This window comes from Parambassis ranga, chromosome 15, assembly GCF_900634625.1.
Source record: "Parambassis ranga chromosome 15, fParRan2.1, whole genome shotgun sequence".
Lineage (NCBI taxonomy): Eukaryota > Metazoa > Chordata > Actinopteri > Ambassidae > Parambassis > Parambassis ranga.
In genome coordinates, this window is record NC_041035.1 from 1,350,942 (window position 1) to 1,371,828 (window position 20,887).

Genomic DNA, 20,887 nt, shown 5'->3' on the forward strand with positions numbered 1-20,887 from the left:
ACCATGTGTGTTTAGACCTGAAATGGACCCCGGAAGGAAGCCTCCAGCAGAGGGTGTCTCTCAGCAGTCTGTGGCTCTGAGCGCGTTATTCAGTGGGAAACAGGCTCAAAGGGCTCTTCTAAGGCTGGAGGTTGCGACCCCTGCGTTCGGTGCTCCAATCATCACAGCGGGCACACAGCATGGACCTTCCTCCATGAACACGCATGAAATACACACTTTAATGAGGATCATTTTGTATTTTAATGGAAAAATATGGACACTGTATGAGACTAATTCCATATATGAACATATCAACATAATTATTGATTCATGTGAATGTTCAAAAACACAGAGCTGTGTGTAGGCCTACATGGTGCTTTGCAGGGTCAGCAACTTTCTTCTACGTCATTTGTCATATACACGAGTTAACGACCAGGCTGGGCCATGTGCAGGACTAGTTGACGGCTCGAGTTTGAATAGGAGTGAAGCCTGCTGGGAAGGGATGAAGGACAGAGCTGTGAACAGCTGAGAGCTGATGCCTCAGCCCTCCTCCTCTCTTCAGAGGGCTTCTCCACTTTCACATAGATGCTTCTTTGACTCCTCTTTCAGACCATCTGTCCTCCCTGTCTAGGATTTGGACATTATTGTCCTCAAAGGAATGGCCACTGTCTTTGAGAGTATAATGTTAGTATGACCACATTCATTTTGGAAGCTGAACACACAAATGGACAAAAGTACTGAAAGTGCACCATCTAGTGGCTCAAACATAACAACGCTCTACAGACAGGATTTATGGGTAAATGAGGCATGAGAAGCTCAGCATTCAGGGATTAAACGAATTTATTGTGCTTCTGAGTGTTTGTCTAACACAAAGCTCCAGGTTTAAGGATCATCGTCTGAGCAGCAGCGCTGCACAAACACTAGTTAGGATGTTATTTCTGATGGAAAAATGACATGGGTTCTCTCTGACAACAGTGCAGCTGTTGTTGTAGCCATTTTGATTGATTTACATAGGCAGGCACTGTATATTTGAAAGTTGTGCCATTATTGTCATTTTCATTATACTTTGCTTCACATAACGAGTCTATGTTTTGTTTATTTAGGGACTGACGGGAGGAGGAGGTGACGTCATAAGGGCCGCGCCAGGTTTTTCTGAATGGAAAATGGTTGGAGTAGCCAGGAGGGTGGAGGCAGGTAGCAAACAGTTTCGTGACCACCTTTGGCCAAGCTTTATTCATTTTGAGTAACTTTCGTTTGAGTTAAACTATTTTGTAGGGTTAGGGTTAGGGTTAAGACCTTTTTTGTTCAACTTTGTGGAAAATAAACAAGAAATGGGATATAACAGAAGATGTGTCGGAGGTAAGACGGCCACCCATTCACCCAGCCGAAGACAAGACGAAGAAAAAGCCGAGACAACAGAGATTTATCAGTCATTTATTAGAAACATACAACACAATCATTGTTACCGAAGTTTACAGTAAACTTTACATTAGGACGGACAGGCCAGATGGTAACAAAAGTCATAATCTAAGTATTTTCGACACATGTTTCTTTTGATCGATACTCTTATTTTCACATACAAATATAAAAATGATTAGCCTACAAAAATATGAAACCCAAACTGCTGCATGTCAGTTAGGGTCCTCAATGCTCTGTGTGAAATGTTCTCCACAGTACAGGCCATAGTGCAGAGTGTCCTTCTGGGCTGCAGCCCAAGCCATTTGCAGGCTGGAGAAGCGAGCTGCCCAGTTGCCTTGTGGGTCCACTGTCACCACCCCACCCAGCCCCTCAACTCTGGACTTCATGTAGGCCAGACCCAAATCACTGGCAGCCTCTACTGACTGACCTGAGAACAGGGAAGAAATAAACACTCAGGTTAATACATGAAACAATAATGACTTTTTAGCATTTGTCTTCTGTAGAGCACCACATTAAAATAAAATGCTTAAGATGTCAGCAAAGTCAAGACATCCTGCTTTATGTTTTAATAACAAGGGTGTTGAACATGTTGGCATCAAAGGGCAGATGAGCATGTCCAGGTGTGTCCTGTTGCCCCGTTACTTACTAATGGGTCAAAGTCCTATAGGTGGTTTGAATGTGTAGTGAGAATTTTTAGACCCCATATGGTCACTACGTTAGCAATATGGACCATCATGCATTGCATGGACTGGCAAGAAGAACGGGAACGGAAGTTTTGTCACCCGGCAGAGAGTGGCTGATTTTCAGCACAGCCCTGGATCACCCTCCAGACTTACTGAAGCTTGTTTATTTGTGGAAATAGCGGCCACTTGGTTTTGTTTGGTTGGCCAATATTTGAGACGAACAAGACTGAGCTATTTTTTTATTTCGCTGGGATCCTAAGTCAAGTTTCCTGAACTCATTGGGTTAAATGAATTTTAAAAGACACAGGTAAACCTTATATTTTTAGTCTACTGTGGGTGATCTATCAAAAACATGGGAACTCAAACCACTACAGTGTGTCTGTGTGTTACCTTGCTCCATGTGAAACAGGATGAGTCTGGCCAATGTAACTTTCATGATAGCTTCTCCGTGGCCTGTAGTTGACACTGCCCCCGTCTGGTTGTCAGCATAACCTCCACATCCTGTTACACACACAAGAAAAGAATAACCTACTGATGGTGTAAAAAATGACCCTTTAGATGCTAACTGCTGCATCAGGCTCACATGCCAGTTGCTCTTGTTTGGTTAGGTCGGAAATAACATTGACATGACATGAGCTCAGTCCGTCTAAAATAAGAACTTATGGCTTCAAAAGGAGCTACAGTGATGGCAGCAGATGGCCTCGTGGTGTTTCTGATGCCCTGAAAGTTGAAGACTGATGCTAGGATGGAGTGAGTCACAATGTGAGTTGAAGGAAACCTGAGGAAAACTAGTATGTGTGACGAGCTGGAGCCTGCCCTGTCACCTGCTTGGAGCTGTTGGCACCAGCTCTTGCAAATACATACAACAAAGCAAGCTGGGCAGACTGTGTTTGAAGCAGCTTGAAAAACCCTGAGCTCTTATTCACATATCTCTTTGGGCACCAAGGTCCAGTGGATCAGGCATTTAAGGTGCACCGCCTTTAAGGCTGGAAGAAGCCGAGCCTCATCCTAACTTCCTTCCAATCAATAACCCATGTGTCAATCACACTCTAAGGATCTGAGCCCAGTGTAGATGATATTTGGCTTTTGTGGCTTCTCCATCTCTAGTCCTATCCTTAACAACCTTCCCTGGACCCTGCCCTGCAGCTTGGTACAGAAAAGGCCTGAGACGGTTCAAGGACCTATTCTTTGGGAATTGTTTTGCTTCCTTCGAACAACTCTCTACCAAGTTTAACCTCCCAGGCAGCCATTTTTTAGATACTTGCAAAATAGGCATTTTCTACTTTCACAGATATCCAGCTTTCCAGATGCACCTGATGAAAATTTCATGGACAGCGCCTCTGTCTTGAACCCACACACAAACGGCTTATATCGGTAGTCCATGATAGGATCACTCACATTAGACATGTTTCCATTGATAAAATGAAGGCTGCCTGGGAGCAGGACTTAAACATCTCTTTGAGGGACAGCATGTGGGAGGCCATTTTTAAATCACTCAACACCACTTCCTTTAGTGCTCGCCACTGTCTGCTGCAGTTTAAGATGGTCCACAGAGCCCACTGGTCTAAGGGTAACCTCTCTCATTACAAATGTGAGTCCCTGTTGTGACAAATGTTCAGTTAGTGATGGCTCCCTTATTCACATGTTTTGGGCATGCCTGGTCCTTTAGAAATACTGGAAGGAGGTTTTTCAGACATTGTCTCTAATACTTAAGGTTGACCTACGTCCCAACCCTCTAGTCGCTTTTTTGGCACTGCTTTTTCTCGGACTTTAAATGCTAGTCCTATCATTTCATTACACCTTCTTCTCTAATAGAATATCCTCCTTATCTGATCAAAGTCTCCATATAACCCAACTTCCAGCTCATCACAAGGCATCGGGCGTGCTCCAGAGGCAGTTAATGGTTGCTGTGATGGTCTTTTTGTTCTGTGCTGTTGTTGTGTTCTGTTTTCCCCGGGATGGGGAATTTCTCTTAACTCAACTGTGATATTCCATTTTCATGTTGTCACTGTACCATCCTGTCGAAATCAATAAACATATTTCTGATTAAAAAACGTTTCTACACAAAAAACATCAAATTAAAAGAGGGTGCACCAACCTTTGAGCAAGAGTGTACGCATAGTAACAATTACTGCAATAGTAAGCTGTTCAACAACTGGAAGGAAAGCCAAAGAATGTCAACCGTTTCCTGTGTTCCTCACATAAAGGATGCAGTTACACGTCTGTTTCACTAGATGGGAGAGTAATGTAGGCACTAACAAAATTAAGAAAACACTGACACTGTATTGACAGATTCATATAATTCATACATTGTTAATGTTACTGTTAAAAATGTCCATATCAGACTGAAATCGTAAACTTTTTTTGCTTTTCATTTTGACGCCTGTGTCAGGAAGTGAAGCTGACATCTGCCCACTGCCTCACCAGTCATTTACTGACAGTGACAGATTAGACAGGGCTGACACACAAGCCAAAACCCATTTGCTGATGTTTACTAAACTGGGGTATGATTAAGCCACTGTCACATAAGTGTGTACCTATTTTATTAAAATGACTATTATGTATTAGTCATGCAGCTCTAGACTATTAGCATCATCCAGTCAGTGTAGTCTGACATAATGCACATGAATGTGTAAATATTGTCGATGTCAGCAGGTTTTGTTTTATGTCACAGCTCAAGTCAAACATTAACCACGCCTGCACTGTTTACTTTCAAACTATATCTAACTTCAACTGGTCAAAGGTTGACATGCAGGTGATGACAGAACAATCGACTTTAAAACTGATTAACAAGTTTAAGACTGACCTATGCAGGGGGTGTCGCCAACACGACCTTCCATCTTGTTCAGTATTCCACCAGTGGACGTTGCACAGGCTACGTTTCCCTCGCTATCGACTGCCACCGCTCCAACTGTGCCCATCTTCCCCCTGTGCGGGTAAACACAACACCACATTGATTAAGAATGAGATTAGGATTTACTTTATTAATCCCTGTGGGGAAATCAAGTGTCTGTCATCATTATTTTCTTAATATACATTTGTATTGAAACAGAAAGGGTTAACAGCGCTGTGTCTCACATTTGGCATTCCACAGGGTTAGCACCTGGTGCCAGGTTCTTTTTCCAACGCATGCGGGCGTACTCAGTGATGAGGGACTCCTGGGGCACCTCTGGGACACCCATGGACCGAGCGAACTGACTAGCACCCTCAGCTGTCAGACATGCATGACTGGTCTGATGTAAAGATCAAATTTCACATCAGTAAGACACATCTGTAAACATTACAAAGCAGGTTCACACTTGAGGTGCACACAGTGGGCTCTTAGGTTCCAGCTCTGTTTCTTTAGGGTACATATAAAGTTTCTGCATTTTGAATGTAGCACTGGAGTGTAACACATCATACCCACATACCTTGTCCATAACCAGTCTTGCTAGCTGGACAGGGTTGGCTATGTTGCGTACAGCAGACACTGCACCACTTCCCAGTGTTTTCCCATCCATCACAATGGCATCCATCTCCACGTCTCCTTTAACAGTCAGCACAGACCCACACCCTGAAAATGGTTTGACAAACTGTTTTAAAGACTCGCCTTTGGGGACCAAGAGTATATTTGTGTACACAGTTGGCATTTTATCTAGAAATGGAACCTGCATTTGGGTGTAAACCCACTCTAGTAAAGTATGTATATACAACTTTAGCAGTTGTTTGCTCATTCAGAACAAAACCTAAAGTTATTCAGACTCATTTACCGCTCATTCAAACTGATGATTGGTCAGGTTAAGTTGTCATTAGGTGCTTTTTTAACAAAATGTCACAAATAAAGATGTCAAAGTTTTTTCTTGCTGATCATATGCCATAAAGACTGATTTATATTTTTTATTCCATTCTGCTATATTATTTAATTTTTTTCATCACTGACTTCATGTAATGTTAGAAAATTGAGAAACTGACCAATAATGGACTGTGAGATTTTCTGTTTACCTGCATTGAAGGAGGGGTTGTTCTCCAGCTGAGTCACAGCCTCGACCACTGCATCCATGCTGCTGCCCCCTCCCTTCAGGACAGCATACCCAGCCCGTGTTGCTGAGCACACACCAGACATAGAATTCTTTGACCGTTCCTTTGGGATATGGCCCGCCCCTCCATGGACCACCACCACTGGTAACATGTCAGTCACCTGGGAAGGGAGGAGTCTGTAATAAACAGCTGGGGATTCATGCTTTAATATGTGTTGCTATGCTTTAACAACACGTTGAACTGCAACACTTCAGCTGAAAGTCTGATTCCAGATTTTCAGACTAGATTATAATATATGGGGTTTAATGGAAAAATAACATCCACATGCACAGATGTCTAGTTATCCCCCACGTCCTGTCATTTGCTCTAATGTAAAAAGTGTTTTTGCCTCATCAGAGGGGTGCACTACAAAGCAGGGTTAACAGGTTAGTGAGGTTAAGACAAGATCCTGAATAGTGTGTATGATATGTAAACATCTTATTAAGATAAACGTGATTCTCACATTCTTTAGCATTGCTAGTGCCATGCCACAAAGCAAGCCGTGTTACTGGTATAATGTTACACACCCCTTCTGGCTGAATCACCTCAGTAACTAGGCTGCAAATAGTTCCTTATCCAACCCTTTAGACCTAAAGGTATCTGAAATGTGCCAGGTTCTCTTCAGGGGGACACAAGAGTTTTAATGACACTATTCTCTGTGAGTTAAATATAAGTTTGTAGTAAAGTAAAGAATATTTATTCTATAATTAGAGGAATCTACGGTGATTCCCACCATGATAAACTAGTTGAGTTTAAAGTTTTATATGCTGCATTGGGTCACATTTTAAGACATTGCCACTGAACTATTACATCAGCCCTTTTTCTACCATCATGCATCATGTTCCCTCTGGGGAATTGCTGCAATTGTGTTACTTTTTTCATGATAATATTTATATATTGTCCATATCTCTGTCATTAACCAGCTGTACTCCCTGCAAAAAGAGTCAAATGGTGCGACACCAACACTGTGTGTGTCCTGTCCACACCGACTGAGACAACTGACAACGTGTGTGCAACAAGACAGCAGAAGTACAGCTGGTTTTTATTATTAAAAATGATTCCAATGAAACGTGTGAGCACTGTGACTTACTGCGTGAATCTGTGCCGTCTCGTTTGCTTTGTGGAGCCGGGTGGCTGCAGCTGCAGGAGCCCGCTGCCGGCGGAGCCCGCTGCTGGCGGAGCCGGAGTGTCACCGTGTGTGTGGCCTACACAGGACGGACAACAACACAACTAAGCAGGGAACACGTACGCTATGTACACTCCCTCCTACTGCAAACCACTGCGCTTCAAAACTCAGTGTCGTCGTGTCTTTGCTTTAACAAATCTCAGACTGCACCTACGCTCACGACCCGGGTTAGCCTGTGTCCGCTAGCGGGACCCAGACGAGCTTTGTGGCTATCACGGTATCTGTTAGCTGACATGACAACGACCCCTCACAAATACACATCATTCCAGCTACACCACAAACACACGGCGGTAAACAACAGCGCGTTCTGCTGCCTTACCTACAAAGCTTCAGATAACGGCACCAGCACATCACCAGCGTGGTGACATCACTTCCGGGCCAACCACCGGCCTTTCAAAATAAAACACAGCTAGCAGGAAAAAGGCAGTTCCTTCACAGTGTGCTTTACGTCTATTGATAACTGTAGCGTCCAGAAAATACTAATTTATAACAGTTTTCACCTGTATTCAATGATATTTTACCATGCAATCTGATTCCGACTGTAAAGTAGGCTGAATAAGTCATATAAGTATACTATTAACTATTAGGACACTAAAACGCTTTTCTATATACAGGGGAAGACTTTGGGATTTAAGACTTTCATTTTTCATTTAAATTAAAATACAGTGGTCTGCTTTAGTATCTGCACGGCATGATTTGAAGTGCTCTGCAATAGTAAAATATGTGAGCTTTTATTTTGTTGTCATATTTGGTTACTTACCTCTGTGGTTATCTGCTGAAGTTGTAATTTCAGTCTATCCAAGTAATTCAGGTGTAAAATATTCTGTTAAGAAATGTTGTTATTCGGACTAAATGACCTCAGATTAATTTATATAAAATGTAAAAAAATCCCATCTTATTTGCTTACATTAGGAAGATGTCTAAAATGTCAAGATACATAATGTAATCAACAGTAGGCTAATAGTGAATGAGTTAAGACAGAAAGTTAACATACTCTGCTGGGATGTCTGACCCTTCACGTACCTTTCTCACCCGCCCCTTGTCTGATTGTCATTGTTCCATGTTGTGGACATTTCTGTCTTTCTTTATCAGTGGTGAAATGTAACTAAGTATTTGTCCTTCTTTATTGCACTTAAGTACATTTTTTATGTAGCCTATCTATACGTTACTTAGGTAAAAAAGTAGTGCATACTTTAGACCTTTGCTCTGTTACATTTTGCAGCTATTACCTATACTTCCTACTCCATTACATTTCTACAATGTGTGTTGTTACTCGTTACATTTTATGAATACAGTTTCACTAAAATGTCGCCTTTATCTACACAAAAATGTGGATTGTGTTGCTATCTCTTATATCTTATATCTATTATCGCTATTTAAACCAATCAGGCGGCTCTATCGGCTCCAATGAGCAGATCTCATGTTTGGCAGCAGCACAGCAGTAGATAGACTGTCACTGCCTCCTGTCCTTTGCAGCTAACCTTCCCACTGAACATGGATCCAGAGTCAGCCTCCACTGAACTGAGCCACCAGTGGACGTGTTTAACAGATATGTTTGGATTCAGAGGGCCCACAATGACTGGTGGATATAGCAGAGCGTTCTGTGTGGGCCTCAAAGAAAAGAGCTGCAGGGAGTTACTAGACATCTGTAGAGGCAGAAGTATTACCAGGAGCTGCATCTGCATTCTTTATCAACATGGCTCCACCTAGATATTAAGACAACTCACTGTGTGAGTACTTTTACTTTAATGCTTTAAGTACAATTAAGAGGAAGTACTTAAGACTTTCCCTTAAGTAGGATTGTTGATGTAGCACCTTTACTTGAGTATCTTTCTGGGTAGTTGTACTGTTACTGTAGTACTAAGCTTCAGTACTTCATCTCTGCTCTTGTTGATGTTGTGAGCTGAGCAGTCACTTCCTGCTGCTCAGAGAGCTGACCGTGGTGCTGAAACACACAGCTGAGCTGATGTTACAGGAACTGACCTCAGACAGTTTAATGACTTTAATATGTCCAATCCTGTATGAAACATCCATATCAGTCACTTCTGAACCAAACCACGGTTAATAATGGTTTTATTTGGTAGCCAGGAATTGATTTTTTTTTAACAAATCTGGATGTGTGACTAAAAATAGACCCTTAAAAACAGTTTCTAAATTTAGATCAGGCCTACTGTGACACACGATGCTCGTGTGTGACTACACTGCCCATCTGTGGCTTAATGTACTGCGTCTGAATTGCAGCGTTTAGGACGATTCTGCAGACCACTCCGCCATAATTAAAATGTTGCACACTGACGTACAGTAAATGTCACCATATAGCTATACTAGTGTATATACCCCCCCCCCCCCCATCAGATTGTTTTTCAGGATGAGGTGTGTGTGTGTGTGTGCATGTGTCGGGTAGGGGCTGCTGAACGGATGAATAAGGAGGAGGGAGAGAAAGAAGAAAAGAGAGAGAGAGGGTGGGAGACAGGGAGAGGGAGAGGGAGAAAGAGAGAGAGAGAGAGAGAGGGTGGGAGACAGGGAGAGGGAGAGGGAGAAAGAGAGAGAGGAGAGAGGGAGAGAGAGAGAGAGAGAGAGAGAGGGTGGGAGACAGGGAGAGGGAGAGGGAGAAAGAGAGAGAGGGAGAGAGAGAGAGAGAATGGGAGAGAAGGAAGGAAAAGAAGAGAGAGAGAGAGAGAGAGAGAGGGACAAGGGAGAGGATAGAGGGAAAGAGAGAAGAGAGAGGGAAAGAGAGAGAGAGAGAAGAGGAGAGAGAGAGGGAGAGAGAGAGGGGAGAGAGAGAGAGAGAGAGGGGAGAGAGAGAGAGAGAGAGAGAGAAGGAGAGAAGGAGAGAAGGAAGAGACGAGGGGAGAGAGAGAGAGAGAGGAGAGAGAGAGAGAGAGAGAGATGGGTAGAGGAAGAAGAGAGGAGAGAATAGAGAGAGAGGAGAAGGAGGAAGAGAGAGAAAAGATGCAGACGGGTGAGATGGATAGAGAGAGAGTGAGAAGGGGTGGGAGACGGTGGAGGTGGAGGGGGTGGGGGGCTGCGCGTCATCTAACACGCAATGATCGGTGACGGAATGGGTACGAGAAAGGAGTAAGGAGAGGTCCACACTCTTACTACCAAGGGTTCCTAACAGGACTATAGAAGGGTTCTTCACACTACAGTCATTCTTTTTATATTTTCATTTTTTAATTAGGCTACATTTACTTTGTGTTGTCACACAGTAGCCTATTTATTGTAAATAACAATAATATTTATTTTACTTGCGGATAAAGTCCCTTTAATTGTATAATAATAACTGTTATTATTATTGATAATAAAATAGATAACACTCTAAATTCTGGTATTACGTTTTTTAACCCTGTAAATTACTAATTGCACTTAAAAGTCTGCTTTATCTGTGAAGAGGCCCATGAACAGCGCCGCTTCCCCCTGTCGGTCTTTACCTCTTCAGACCGTTACATAAAAGAGTAATGTTGCAAAGCGACTTAAATAGCGTACGTAAGTTAAACGTAAATTAGCCTGAAACCCACAGTGCACCTCCGTGCCACCCTTTATTTCCTGCGTGGGCTGTAGGCTGCCGTGAGCGCGCACCTCAACGGTGAGTGGAGCCCCCCATTCTCAAATGAGGGCTGCGCGCTCCCGCCGCAGGAGTAGTGAACGCGCTTGAGGGGCTGCGGTCCCATTGACGGTTCCGTCTCCCTGACAGCAGCATCAGCATCAGCGGCGGCGCTGCAAAACAAGAAGTCGCCGCCTCGCCCCGCAGCCAAAACAGCCAGGACACCGCGCCGTGCGGAGACCCCGGACGCTTTCAGGGACCCCCCCTCTCTGCCTGGCCCGAAGGAAGGAAAGGAGAATCCCCCCCGTGTGCCATCATCCCGACCGACCGCCGGAGATATGGGCTCCCCGTAAAACGGAGGTGGTGGAGGGGAGAGGCGGGCGGGAGGGGGGTGGGGGGAGAAGACAGCGGAGCAGCAAGAGGGAGAAGGAGAAGCTGAACACGGTCACCGGGAACCGAGGCGCTACCGCCACAGTCACCGCTACTACTACCACAGCCAGCGCTGAAACCGCTGCTGCTGCTGCGGCCGCCGCTGCCGCCGCCGCCGCCCTGGGTGCTCCCCGCCACCGCCATGGGAACTCCGCATCAGTCGCTTCAGCCTCCGCTTTGGGCCATGTCGTGATCCGTGGGCTCCGCCAGCGGGTTTTCTATCCGTGATCCCGACCGAGGCGAGGAGGAAGAGGAAGAGGAGGAGAGGAGGAAGAGAAGGTGGTGGCGGGGAAGATGTTCGCCTCGGTGGGCCCTCGGGGCGGCCCGCGCCCACCCGTCGCCCCGGCCATCCCGGAGCCGGACCTTAGCCATCTGACAGAGGAGGAGAGGAAGATCATCATGGCTGTGCTGGCTCGGCAACGGGAAGAGGAGGCGAAGGAGGAAGCCATGTTAAAGTAAGAGAGGGAAAAGATACAGATAGTGTGTGTGTGCGTGTGTGTGTGAGAGAGAGAGAGAGAATGGGCCTGGGCTATTTCAGTTCTGAAGAAGTCCATCCTTCATCCTCTCAACTCCACTATCTAACCGTGTGTGTGTGTGTGTGTGTGTGTGTGTGTGTGTGTGTGTGTGGATCTACATCCTGCAGATCCCTCCATACAGAACTCACTTGCTCACTCACAGGCCCATATGGCTCACAGTTCTGAGCAAGAAGAGACATGCACAGGGCCAGTTCAGACTACAGGTCACATCCAGTTCACAGATTTCCCCCTGCTGTTCCTGAGAGAGGCCCTCTGAGTGACGGGCCAGGTGGAACTTGCTCAGTAGGCGACCGTGAAAAGAAGGGGTGGTGGTGGGATGGTGAAGGGGTGTGTCACCATGCCCCATCTGCATCAGCAGCATTCTACTCTCTACACTCACATGTAAAAAAAAATAGGAAGAAAATTCTCCTCTCTGTCATCCACTCAGTCAGATGGAGACTGTTTGTCCTTCAGCCTACCTGAAGTCTTCTACTGGTACATGCAGTGGGAATTCACAGAAAGCTGAGTGAAGCCTGCCATTGAGAATAGTAGAAGTAAAACCCTCCCTGTTGGCTTTTATCTGTGCAGCATCCATCTCCAACAGCTGCTGTTCTCAGCTCTGGGGTGCGGTTGAGCCTTTCCCAGCCTTATGCACTGTATGTAGGCCAGTGCTCTTGCAACAGACATCACACGGGCTGTTATAGAAACAGTAGGCCTGTGGCAGGGGAGGAAAAGGTGCCTGTGTAATGTAGTTTTGAATCAAGACGGACTTGTATCCCCCCCTTTCTCTCAATACCGCCACATACTGTAAATGCATGAAGAAAACTCTGCTCCAGATTATTTGCTGGTGCAGAAACATCCAAAATCCCCAATCTTTGTTCCCCTTCAGGATCAGTAAAAAATGTATCAAGTTAAAACGATGCCTCTTTCACATTTTCCGCATACATAGATGTGCAGATAGAAAGACAGAACGACCCACCTAAGCAAGGCACTCCTCAAGCTTTACGTCCCCTGTTCTATTTTAAGCCCTCTGTGCGGACTGATGGCCCAGCACTGGAACGGAAGATCGATTCATTGCATCTAAAGAAGGAAATGTCCAATATATAGCCCCGACTTAAGTGGCTATGCATCATTTTCAGTAATGTATTAAAGAGCCGTGGATTCAGTCATGTCAAGAGTGTGTAGCGGCTGCGAATAAGGCGGCCTGTCAGCACATACATGTCCTAACCTATATTGGTTCCAGCACCGTTTCCACTCATCACTGTTTGGATGGAGAAGCAGTGTGTGTGTGTGTGTGAGTCTGCATTGAAAAAGCTGCACTGGTTGACTAATACATGCATGGTGAGTGTACTAGGAGTAGGGTAGTGTGGGTTGTAATGCAGAAAGGGAGAGAATACACTCTACTTATGAGCTATTTCTACGCCTTGCTGTGAACGCATATAGAATCACAGAGTATGCAGGTGAACACAAGGCAAATTAGACTCAGTTGTCAGTATTCATTAAAAGCGTTGGTACAGTACATGTCACTGCATTTACCTTGAAGACCGTATGCACAGAAAACACACACCTACCGTGTAGCATATGCACTGTAAAGCATGTTTTGTGTCGCAGGTGTGATGCACAAGCTGCTTTTTTCAGTTCTAGAAAACGCAACGTGAGCTACTGTCTTGTCAGTTCAACCCTACTAAGACAAAGCTCCTGGTGCAGCCTTTTTAAGCGTGTACGTACCGTCCTGTGAGTGCTTCTGCTTGGGCAAGGTTCGTCAGATCACAAACTCCTTCTTTCAGGATGTAGGTGACATTTTTCTAATTAGCAAGAGTAGACAGCACCGCTTTTTCTTACTAATAGAAAGCATGCTAACTTTTTCCCTTTGCTGATTCATTGATCTGATTGGTTGAAGTGAGTTCTTTATAGACAGTGACAGACACCATGTACTTTCCAAAGAGTTTCCTAGAGTGTCAAACAAGGCTATGAACTTATATTTTTAGCATCTAATGGTATGGAAGGGGATGTTATGTAAGGTAGCACTTACAAAATGACTTGTCCAGGGGCGGTATGTGGTGCAGTGATTAGCACTGCCTCACAGCAGGAAGGGTTCCAGTCTGGGTGGGGCTTTTTCTCTGTGCCGAGTTTGCTTGTTCTTCCCGGGCCTGCGTGTGTTTTACCCCCACATACCAGACATGGATGTTAGGTTGATCTTTTATCTTAAATTCCCCCCCTTTCCCAATAAATCTAGTATTTTTCTAAACATTATAGCTAACCTACATCATAATGAGCGAGCAGGGCATCCACAGATCAAACAGACGTCTTCTGGTTTAGGCGGTGTGTGGGTGTTGGCGGGGAATTCTCTCTTGAGTTCCCTTTGTGATCAGACTGATCAGAGCCCACCGTTCATGTTTATGAATGAGATGATTTTTTAAATGTGAATGTGTCAGTGGACGTATTGAAAGCATGTCATCGTTGTCTGAAGCCTGTCATCGATCCTGAAATGAGGATTTCTATCAGTTCTGTTTGCATTCTGAGCCTTTACTAAGGCATGCATCAGTCTGCAGGACGGGAAATAATATTAAATACATCCAGCAGCTTTATGCTGCATAGTGGACAGGTGTTTACAGCAAGTTTACTGTAGTTGTTCACACAGCCTTGTGGGCAAGTCAGTGCAGACATAAACAATGGATGGCTATCTTTAAATACAAACTTTATGAACCCTTGTGGGTTTAAATTGGGTTTAATGAAGACAAGAAACTTTTTATGGACAAACCTGTTTTGAAATAGTTCTAAATACAACACATTGGTTTTGGTTTTCACTATGCTAGTGGTATCTGTTGTAGTGGTGGAAGAATGATACTTTTAAACCTGACCAACATCCACACTGGTGTCCCAACAGCATCCATCACCCATGGTCCAACCACTCAGACCCCTCCAGGGTCAACTAGTGTGGTGCAATCCTTCAAATACCTTGGGGTGGAGGTAGACAGCTGCCTGACACACTGACTCTGTGTACAAAAAAGCACAACACTGCCTACACCTACTGAGAAGACTAGTCTGTTTGTGTCACTCATTCAACCTTCAACATTTCAGCCTGGTACATCTTCCTCACCACCACACATATTGCAAGTGTCTTATGATAATCAATCAGGCCCCCAAAATAACAAAGTAACACCTACGTGCTGCACTGAAGGTCTTTTTGAACTTTGTGTATTTCAGAGAAGAGAAGCCTATTCAAGCAAGAACGGTGAATCTGGTTGGACAGAGGAAACCTCCCCAGCAAAACGACGTCCGGTAAGTTGTTCCTCAGCCACCGACTCAATACCTCCCAGTTGGAAAGGAAATGTACTCTAAAACTTGCCCTTAAAGTTAGTGTTGATATTTAGTTTTGCGTCACTTTAGCATCATTTCGCCCCAGTGGCCTATAACAACCTCCAATCAGGAGTCTGTTCTTTATCCTCATGTTGTGAAATCCATTTTACACCTTTTGATGAGTCAACCGTATAAAAAGATAAAGCAGCACTCTGGTGACTATCTTTTCAAAAAGTGTGACTCAAGCCATTATTATGCAATTTGTATGATACTCTAAGTGGAATGGCACTGCAACAGACACCGCATTTAGACTTGTAGAGTTATATTTAGGAAGGACGCCTTAGTGGATGCCACTTTTTTTTGCAAGCTGCACTTCTTTACCTTCTCACTGACTTTATATCCAATTTCTGTCAGTCATCTATCAAACTGTAAAGCGGTCAGTCTGAGAAGTCCAGTCCACATCCTGTTGAGTCATCAGAGACTAGCCGATGCTGACGTCCTCCTCCGTACAGAATCTGGCTTAGGGATGGATTCAGATGCTCCATGTGTCTCTCAGTTTGTTCGGCTTTCCTGCCAAGCTGTTCGTCTGGAGGAATGACTAGTAGCGAGTTTGAGTTCTTATCATATGCATCTGGGATTTTACATGGAAAAAAAGTTGACCAGTGCAATGGCATATATTACAGTGTCCATGGCTCCAATCTGCGATTGATTGGTGACCTGTCCAGGGTGTACCCTGCCTCTCACCCATAGATAGCTGGGATAGGCTCCAGCCCCCCAGGACAAAGCGGGCCGGGTTCAGATAATGGATGGATGGATTTTTACATTCACATGTGGATCTAACAGAAGTAGCAGAAAAGTTGTAGTAGTAGACACAGTGTCCAGCTCTCTAACAGTATTAGATAGATCTATACCTGATCCCTAACCCTGTTTTTTAACATCTAACCATAAGTAGTTGTTAATGCCTAACCTCAATTATGATGAAAATGAAAATACAAGTGATAACAACACTTCACTTAAATGTTGCAGCGGTATTCGACCACCATCATCCTTACGTGGACATTGGTTGCTTTATATGCCAGCAATGTTTTATTTTGCTTAGAAATGGTGTGAAATAATATGCAAACCAATATAAATGTGTAGGTACTGCATCCAAAAGGTTCACAAATGAGCAGTAAAGTTTATTCAAGAGGCTGCTTCATGTAGCATGTGTGCTATGAAATAGGCTGATGATGTGTTGTTAAGCATAGGCTTGTTTATCCAAAAGAACCGCCCAGAAGTTGCCGAGATCAGATTAGCGTGATGGTTATCATCCACAGTTGACACAGTTTTGGAAACAGTTTTGGAAAAAGTATAGTTTGTAGCTTAAGTTTAAGCTTATGAGGCTTCATCATCAGAAATGTGACAACAAAAGAATCTGTTTATGCCTAAAAACCTTGAAAAGCTTTAATATATTGCGCAATGAAAGATTGATGAGCATAACGCTATAGCATCATTAAAGAGACTGTGTTGATAGAAATTGTGGGTATTGCTAAAAGTACATTTCCTTTGTAATTGACAGTGGTAAATACACGCCGTTCTGCAGTGATGCCATCGCCTCTCACGTCTACATCCCACTAAACCTTCAAATTGAATGCTTCTGTTCATTTGCAAGCTTTCCAACTAACATCAAACTGAGAGTGCAGGTGGTTAGAGGTTAGCTTTCTCTGGAATAGCACTTTTCCCCATCTTGTCTCCAATTAGCAAAGGATTGGATGTTTGATGGGTTGGTCAGGAGCAATTCTTTATAAGGGAACTGCTCAGTGCTCATCTTTCCTTCACCACTGTTCAGTGTGTGTGTGTCGTGTGCTTATTTGATCAGTGGTTGTTGAATTGCCGGCGTTGCTTGAAACAGTCTGTCGTTTTCAGTCTTTGATGTTGTGCGAGGACCTCTGTCTCTGTCGTCTTATTTGCGCATCAAAATGTGGAGTTTCCGTGCATTTCTGTTGACTTCTGCAGCCAGTAATGTATTTTTCCCCCTGCCACACAATGATCAAAGGATAAAGCTTGTTTATGTCCTGTCTGTGTGCATGGTACGGTATGTGTGTGTGTGTGTGTGTTGTTGGATCAGAGTGAGTTGGGATTACAGAATAAGTCAGCTGGAGCACATCTGCTTCTCTGAGGAATCCCACAATATGGCCTCATTTATAACATGACAACATACAATCTGTGCTTTTCAGGTTAGTGTTCCCCACATTAGGCATGCAAACACCAAACATTACAGCCACCATTGCTTTTGCTGGGGGCCATTGAGTTGGTACCGAGAGTCTGCCATGTATGTAATGCCAACCAGACCAAACTAGCACTGGACTATATTAATATTAGCCTGGCCACCATTCATTTAGGGAAAATGCTCTGAGTACTATAGGTCTGGAATCTCTTCCTTTCACAGTTCCACTTGGAAGAAACCCGTTCCTACCAATCATAACTATTTAAAAAAAGCTTCATGTCACATCTTGCTGCTCGATTTGTTCAAAGAGTATTTGCTGAATTGCTCATTTTTTAGCAGAACCATCAAAATGTTCACTTTCTTCACTGCATGCTTCTTCACGTGTCTTTTGTTGACACTATTCTGGCCGTTGCTCTGGTTGGTTGTATGTATGTCTTTTTTTCCTATGTCGCTGAAGTTATCACATTGAATCACACTTAACTTTGGAACTTCGGGATGAGGATTTTTAGCCAATCAGCTGTGGCTATCCATACTCTGTTATTCTGTGGAAGTTGACTGTTGAGCACTGTCTATCCTATGATACCAGGCAGTGCCGCTAGTGTGTTTTTGTACTCGGCTTGAAATTGATCAAATGCTGGTGGTAACTAAACAGTTTTATGTTAGGCATTCAATTGAAGACATTCAATGGAAAGCTGGAGTCCTGTACAGCTTGTGACTTTGGTGATTCATGGGGTCAAACCACACCTACTTTTTGTCTTGGTTCCAATTGTGGTTGAAAAATGTATTATTATAGTGGATCACTGCCACCAAGTGGAGTTGGAGTATCTGCTCAAATGTGCTAAAAATCCTCATAGTAACAGTAACTTGCCTACTTTATTCTTCACTTAACTGGCTCAAATGTTTGTAATAAAAATGATGCCAAATGACTTCCGGTCAGTTGTTGGCAATGCTGACTAGCTGGTTAGCCAACATAGATGAATTTTAGCAGCTAAAACTGTTGGTGAGTCTGTCATCTACATCTCTGTGTTAAATAGAGCTAGCATTGCTAGCTGGCAAGGTGCTGACAGGATATAAGGCATCTCAGAAAACCCCTTGGATGGCAGACACTGACTGTCCACTGTGTAGTCTCACTGTATGTCTCAAGGCACAATGTTTAATTACAGAATGATTGTAACACCTGTAGGAAATATAGTGGGCTGGGAAGCCTGGCTGCTGCCGGTCAGTTCCTGCCAAATGTTTGTCTGGTTGATGGGCTCAGCACAGACACAAACAGAAAGCACTGTGAGAGAATAAATGTCTGGTTTTAAACTTGACCCCTGTGTGCTTTTTCACTTATTCTCTTTAAACTTTTAATAAGAACAGGACTTAGGAGAAGTTTCTCCATCTGTAGAGGAACATGTAATCCTTCAGCTGTAGTCAATCTGCATATGCAAATGACTGAGTGCGCAGTGCGTTATTAGTGATCTTGTGTTGCTGACAGATGATTACATGTAATTTGATTTAAATGTGGCCATATGTTTTTAACATGTCAGTAGTGGATCTATAAATATTCCAATATTCTACATCTTCATCATTCAAGCTTCCTCCCAAAGTGCTTCTGTAAAAGGTGAACTGGATGTACTCTGCTGTGTAAGGATGTTTACACCTCACATGGACAAATGTGATTGGCCAGGTGTCCCCTGATAGCGGGATTCCATGGCGATGGCCCAGCAGCCCTGTAGTAACCTCGGTGAGGCCTGGGATTGGCGAGCAGTCATTTCCTCACTTCCTTCAGGGTTTGGCTGTTATCCTGGTCTTCCCATGAGCCTCTGCTCCTGCGGGGGATCTGGAAGGCCCTTGACACACGCTTAATATTTGTGTGTATTTGAGAGGGTTCCATTTTTACTGGCTAAGACACGCATCATATCCTGGCTGTATTATTTTCACTTCTGCACATCCTGCTTAAGCTGTGTTGTTGTGCACTTGTTTCAGACCAAAACATGATTTATGACTACTTTAGCTTTCAATTGTGGTGCTGCTGTTTGTGTGTGTTCTGATGTATATTTTTTAATCATAATATGCTTATTCCTGAAACATTTAAAGAATGGGAGCGATATGAGCAGACACACAGACCTTTATTTAGTTTCTGAAAATGGAACATGTGTCCATTTTTGTGGGGATGGTACCTGAAAATGAGGCCATGAAAGGGAAAAGTTTTCTTTGTAAAATGAGTTAAATGTTATTAATTTGTCTGCTCTGACCCCCGCCATGTTGGCAGCGCCACAGTCCGCCAAAACTCCAAATACGGACAAAGAGGGGGAGCATGAGCGGAGTTGAGGAAGTTGGGTGAGAGCCCAAGGAAACCCATGCTGTGATTTGGCAAACGGCCATAATTATGCATAATTTTAAGTCTGAATATAATTAAAACGAGTGAGTTTTAAAAAAATCCACCCACCCTCCCGTTCAATTGACACTAGCAGGGAACTTATCATCTGAGACCAGAATGGTTTTGTGTACCCGGCTGTAAACATGTTTCTTTCTGCTGTGAAGTCGGCCATTTTCACATGGGAGTCAATGGGAAATGACTCGCTTCTGGAGCCAGCCCCCAGTGGCTGCGGCATGAACTACAGGTTCTGACACTTTTGCATGGGCTTCAAGTCGGTGTTGCTGTTTTTTTTTACCAACTTATGGTAATAAATGGCAATAAACGTCACTTGGTTGCGTATTTTTGTGTGAAATTCATTAGCACGTGTGTGGAGCTCACATCAACAACAGCGATGATGGAAGGCAGTGAGACGAAGGGGCTCATCCCACAAAGCTTCAGTGTACTTTTTCCATGAGTGTTTTAAATAAATGCTGGATCTTCTTTCACATTTCAAACTGGCTGATCATATTTATCATTTTGTCTATATGGCAAAAATCAAAAAATCAAACATTTAGCTGATACGAGCACTCAGCTGCTCTCTGCTTTCTCTTTAGCCATTTTGAAAGCATCTTCGGAGCCAAAGCGCCACAGCCTTATTGTAATGCCACATTATAATTATGAAAAATACACCATACACTGCAACTCTTAGAAAAAAGTTACAACACTGATGAAGAAATGAAGGTTTTACAGGAAACCAATTTTGAGAAAACAAAGCAACGAGGTAGCTAGCCATCTTTAGTCAGTAAGCACATGCACTGTATATAAGGCAATTATGGGAAGTGAAAATATATGTTTATATTAGGGGTGGTCGATATGGCAAAAATTTTATATCACGATTCTTTAATGATAAAATCACGATCTCGATTTTATCACGATTTGTTTTTACATTGACACTAATTTGCATGTTTCTGTGTAAATGACTTCAGGTAGCCTACTCTGTCACCTCTCAAAAACTATCAGTAGATTTTAAAGGCAAACAACAACTCATAACGTGCACTCAGTATTAGTTTTCAATAAGCATGAAAATTTAAATAACTTACAGAAAAAAATTAAGTTTTATTTCAAATAGGTTAAAAAGAAGACTAATGTAGTTCTGTAAAGTATTATTCAACAGTCATTTAAACAGACAGAAGTGTGCCTCCTAAGGTTAAACACTAAATACAGTA

General features: G+C 43.5%; 2 protein-coding genes across 5 annotated transcripts in view; one reads left to right on the forward strand and one right to left on the reverse strand.

Moving 5' to 3' along the window:
* Positions 1-1,397: 1,397 nt before the first annotated feature.
* On the reverse strand, positions 1,398-7,700 carry LOC114447788 (isoaspartyl peptidase/L-asparaginase-like). Its single transcript, XM_028424245.1, has 8 exons — positions 7,643-7,700; positions 7,228-7,342; positions 6,063-6,258; positions 5,492-5,634; positions 5,160-5,314; positions 4,888-5,009; positions 2,472-2,582; positions 1,398-1,825 (listed from the first exon to the last, which is right to left on the reverse strand). The coding sequence occupies exons 3-8, from the start codon at positions 6,247-6,249 to the stop codon at positions 1,611-1,613; spliced, it is 933 nt and encodes a 310-aa protein (XP_028280046.1). The 5' UTR covers positions 6,250-6,258; positions 7,228-7,342; positions 7,643-7,700; the 3' UTR covers positions 1,398-1,610.
* A 3,613-nt stretch (positions 7,701-11,313) lies between these two features.
* Positions 11,314-20,887, forward strand: part of LOC114446979 (regulating synaptic membrane exocytosis protein 1-like) — a 71,964-nt gene continuing 62,390 nt past the window's right edge. For all 4 annotated transcript variants that reach the window (XM_028422915.1, XM_028422917.1, XM_028422918.1 and 1 more), the window contains exons 1-2: positions 11,314-11,751; positions 15,019-15,093. In XM_028422915.1, the coding sequence (XP_028278716.1) occupies positions 11,591-11,751; positions 15,019-15,093 (236 nt within the window). In that variant the 5' untranslated portion in view covers positions 11,314-11,590. The remainder of the gene's footprint in view (positions 11,752-15,018; positions 15,094-20,887) is intronic.

Excerpts from the sequence above, each read along its gene's own strand:
- LOC114447788 (XM_028424245.1), bottom strand. The coding sequence starts at position 6,249 with ATGTTACCAGTGGTGGTGGTCCATGGAGGGGCGGGCCATATCCCAAAG. Across the intron at positions 5,010-5,159 it reads AACCCTGTGGAATGCCAAAT|GGGGAAGATGGGCACAGTTG; the intron begins GTGAGACACAGC and ends TTACCCGCACAG. Across the intron at positions 2,583-4,887 it reads TGGCGACACCCCCTGCATAG|GATGTGGAGGTTATGCTGAC; the intron begins GTCAGTCTTAAA and ends TGTGTGTAACAG.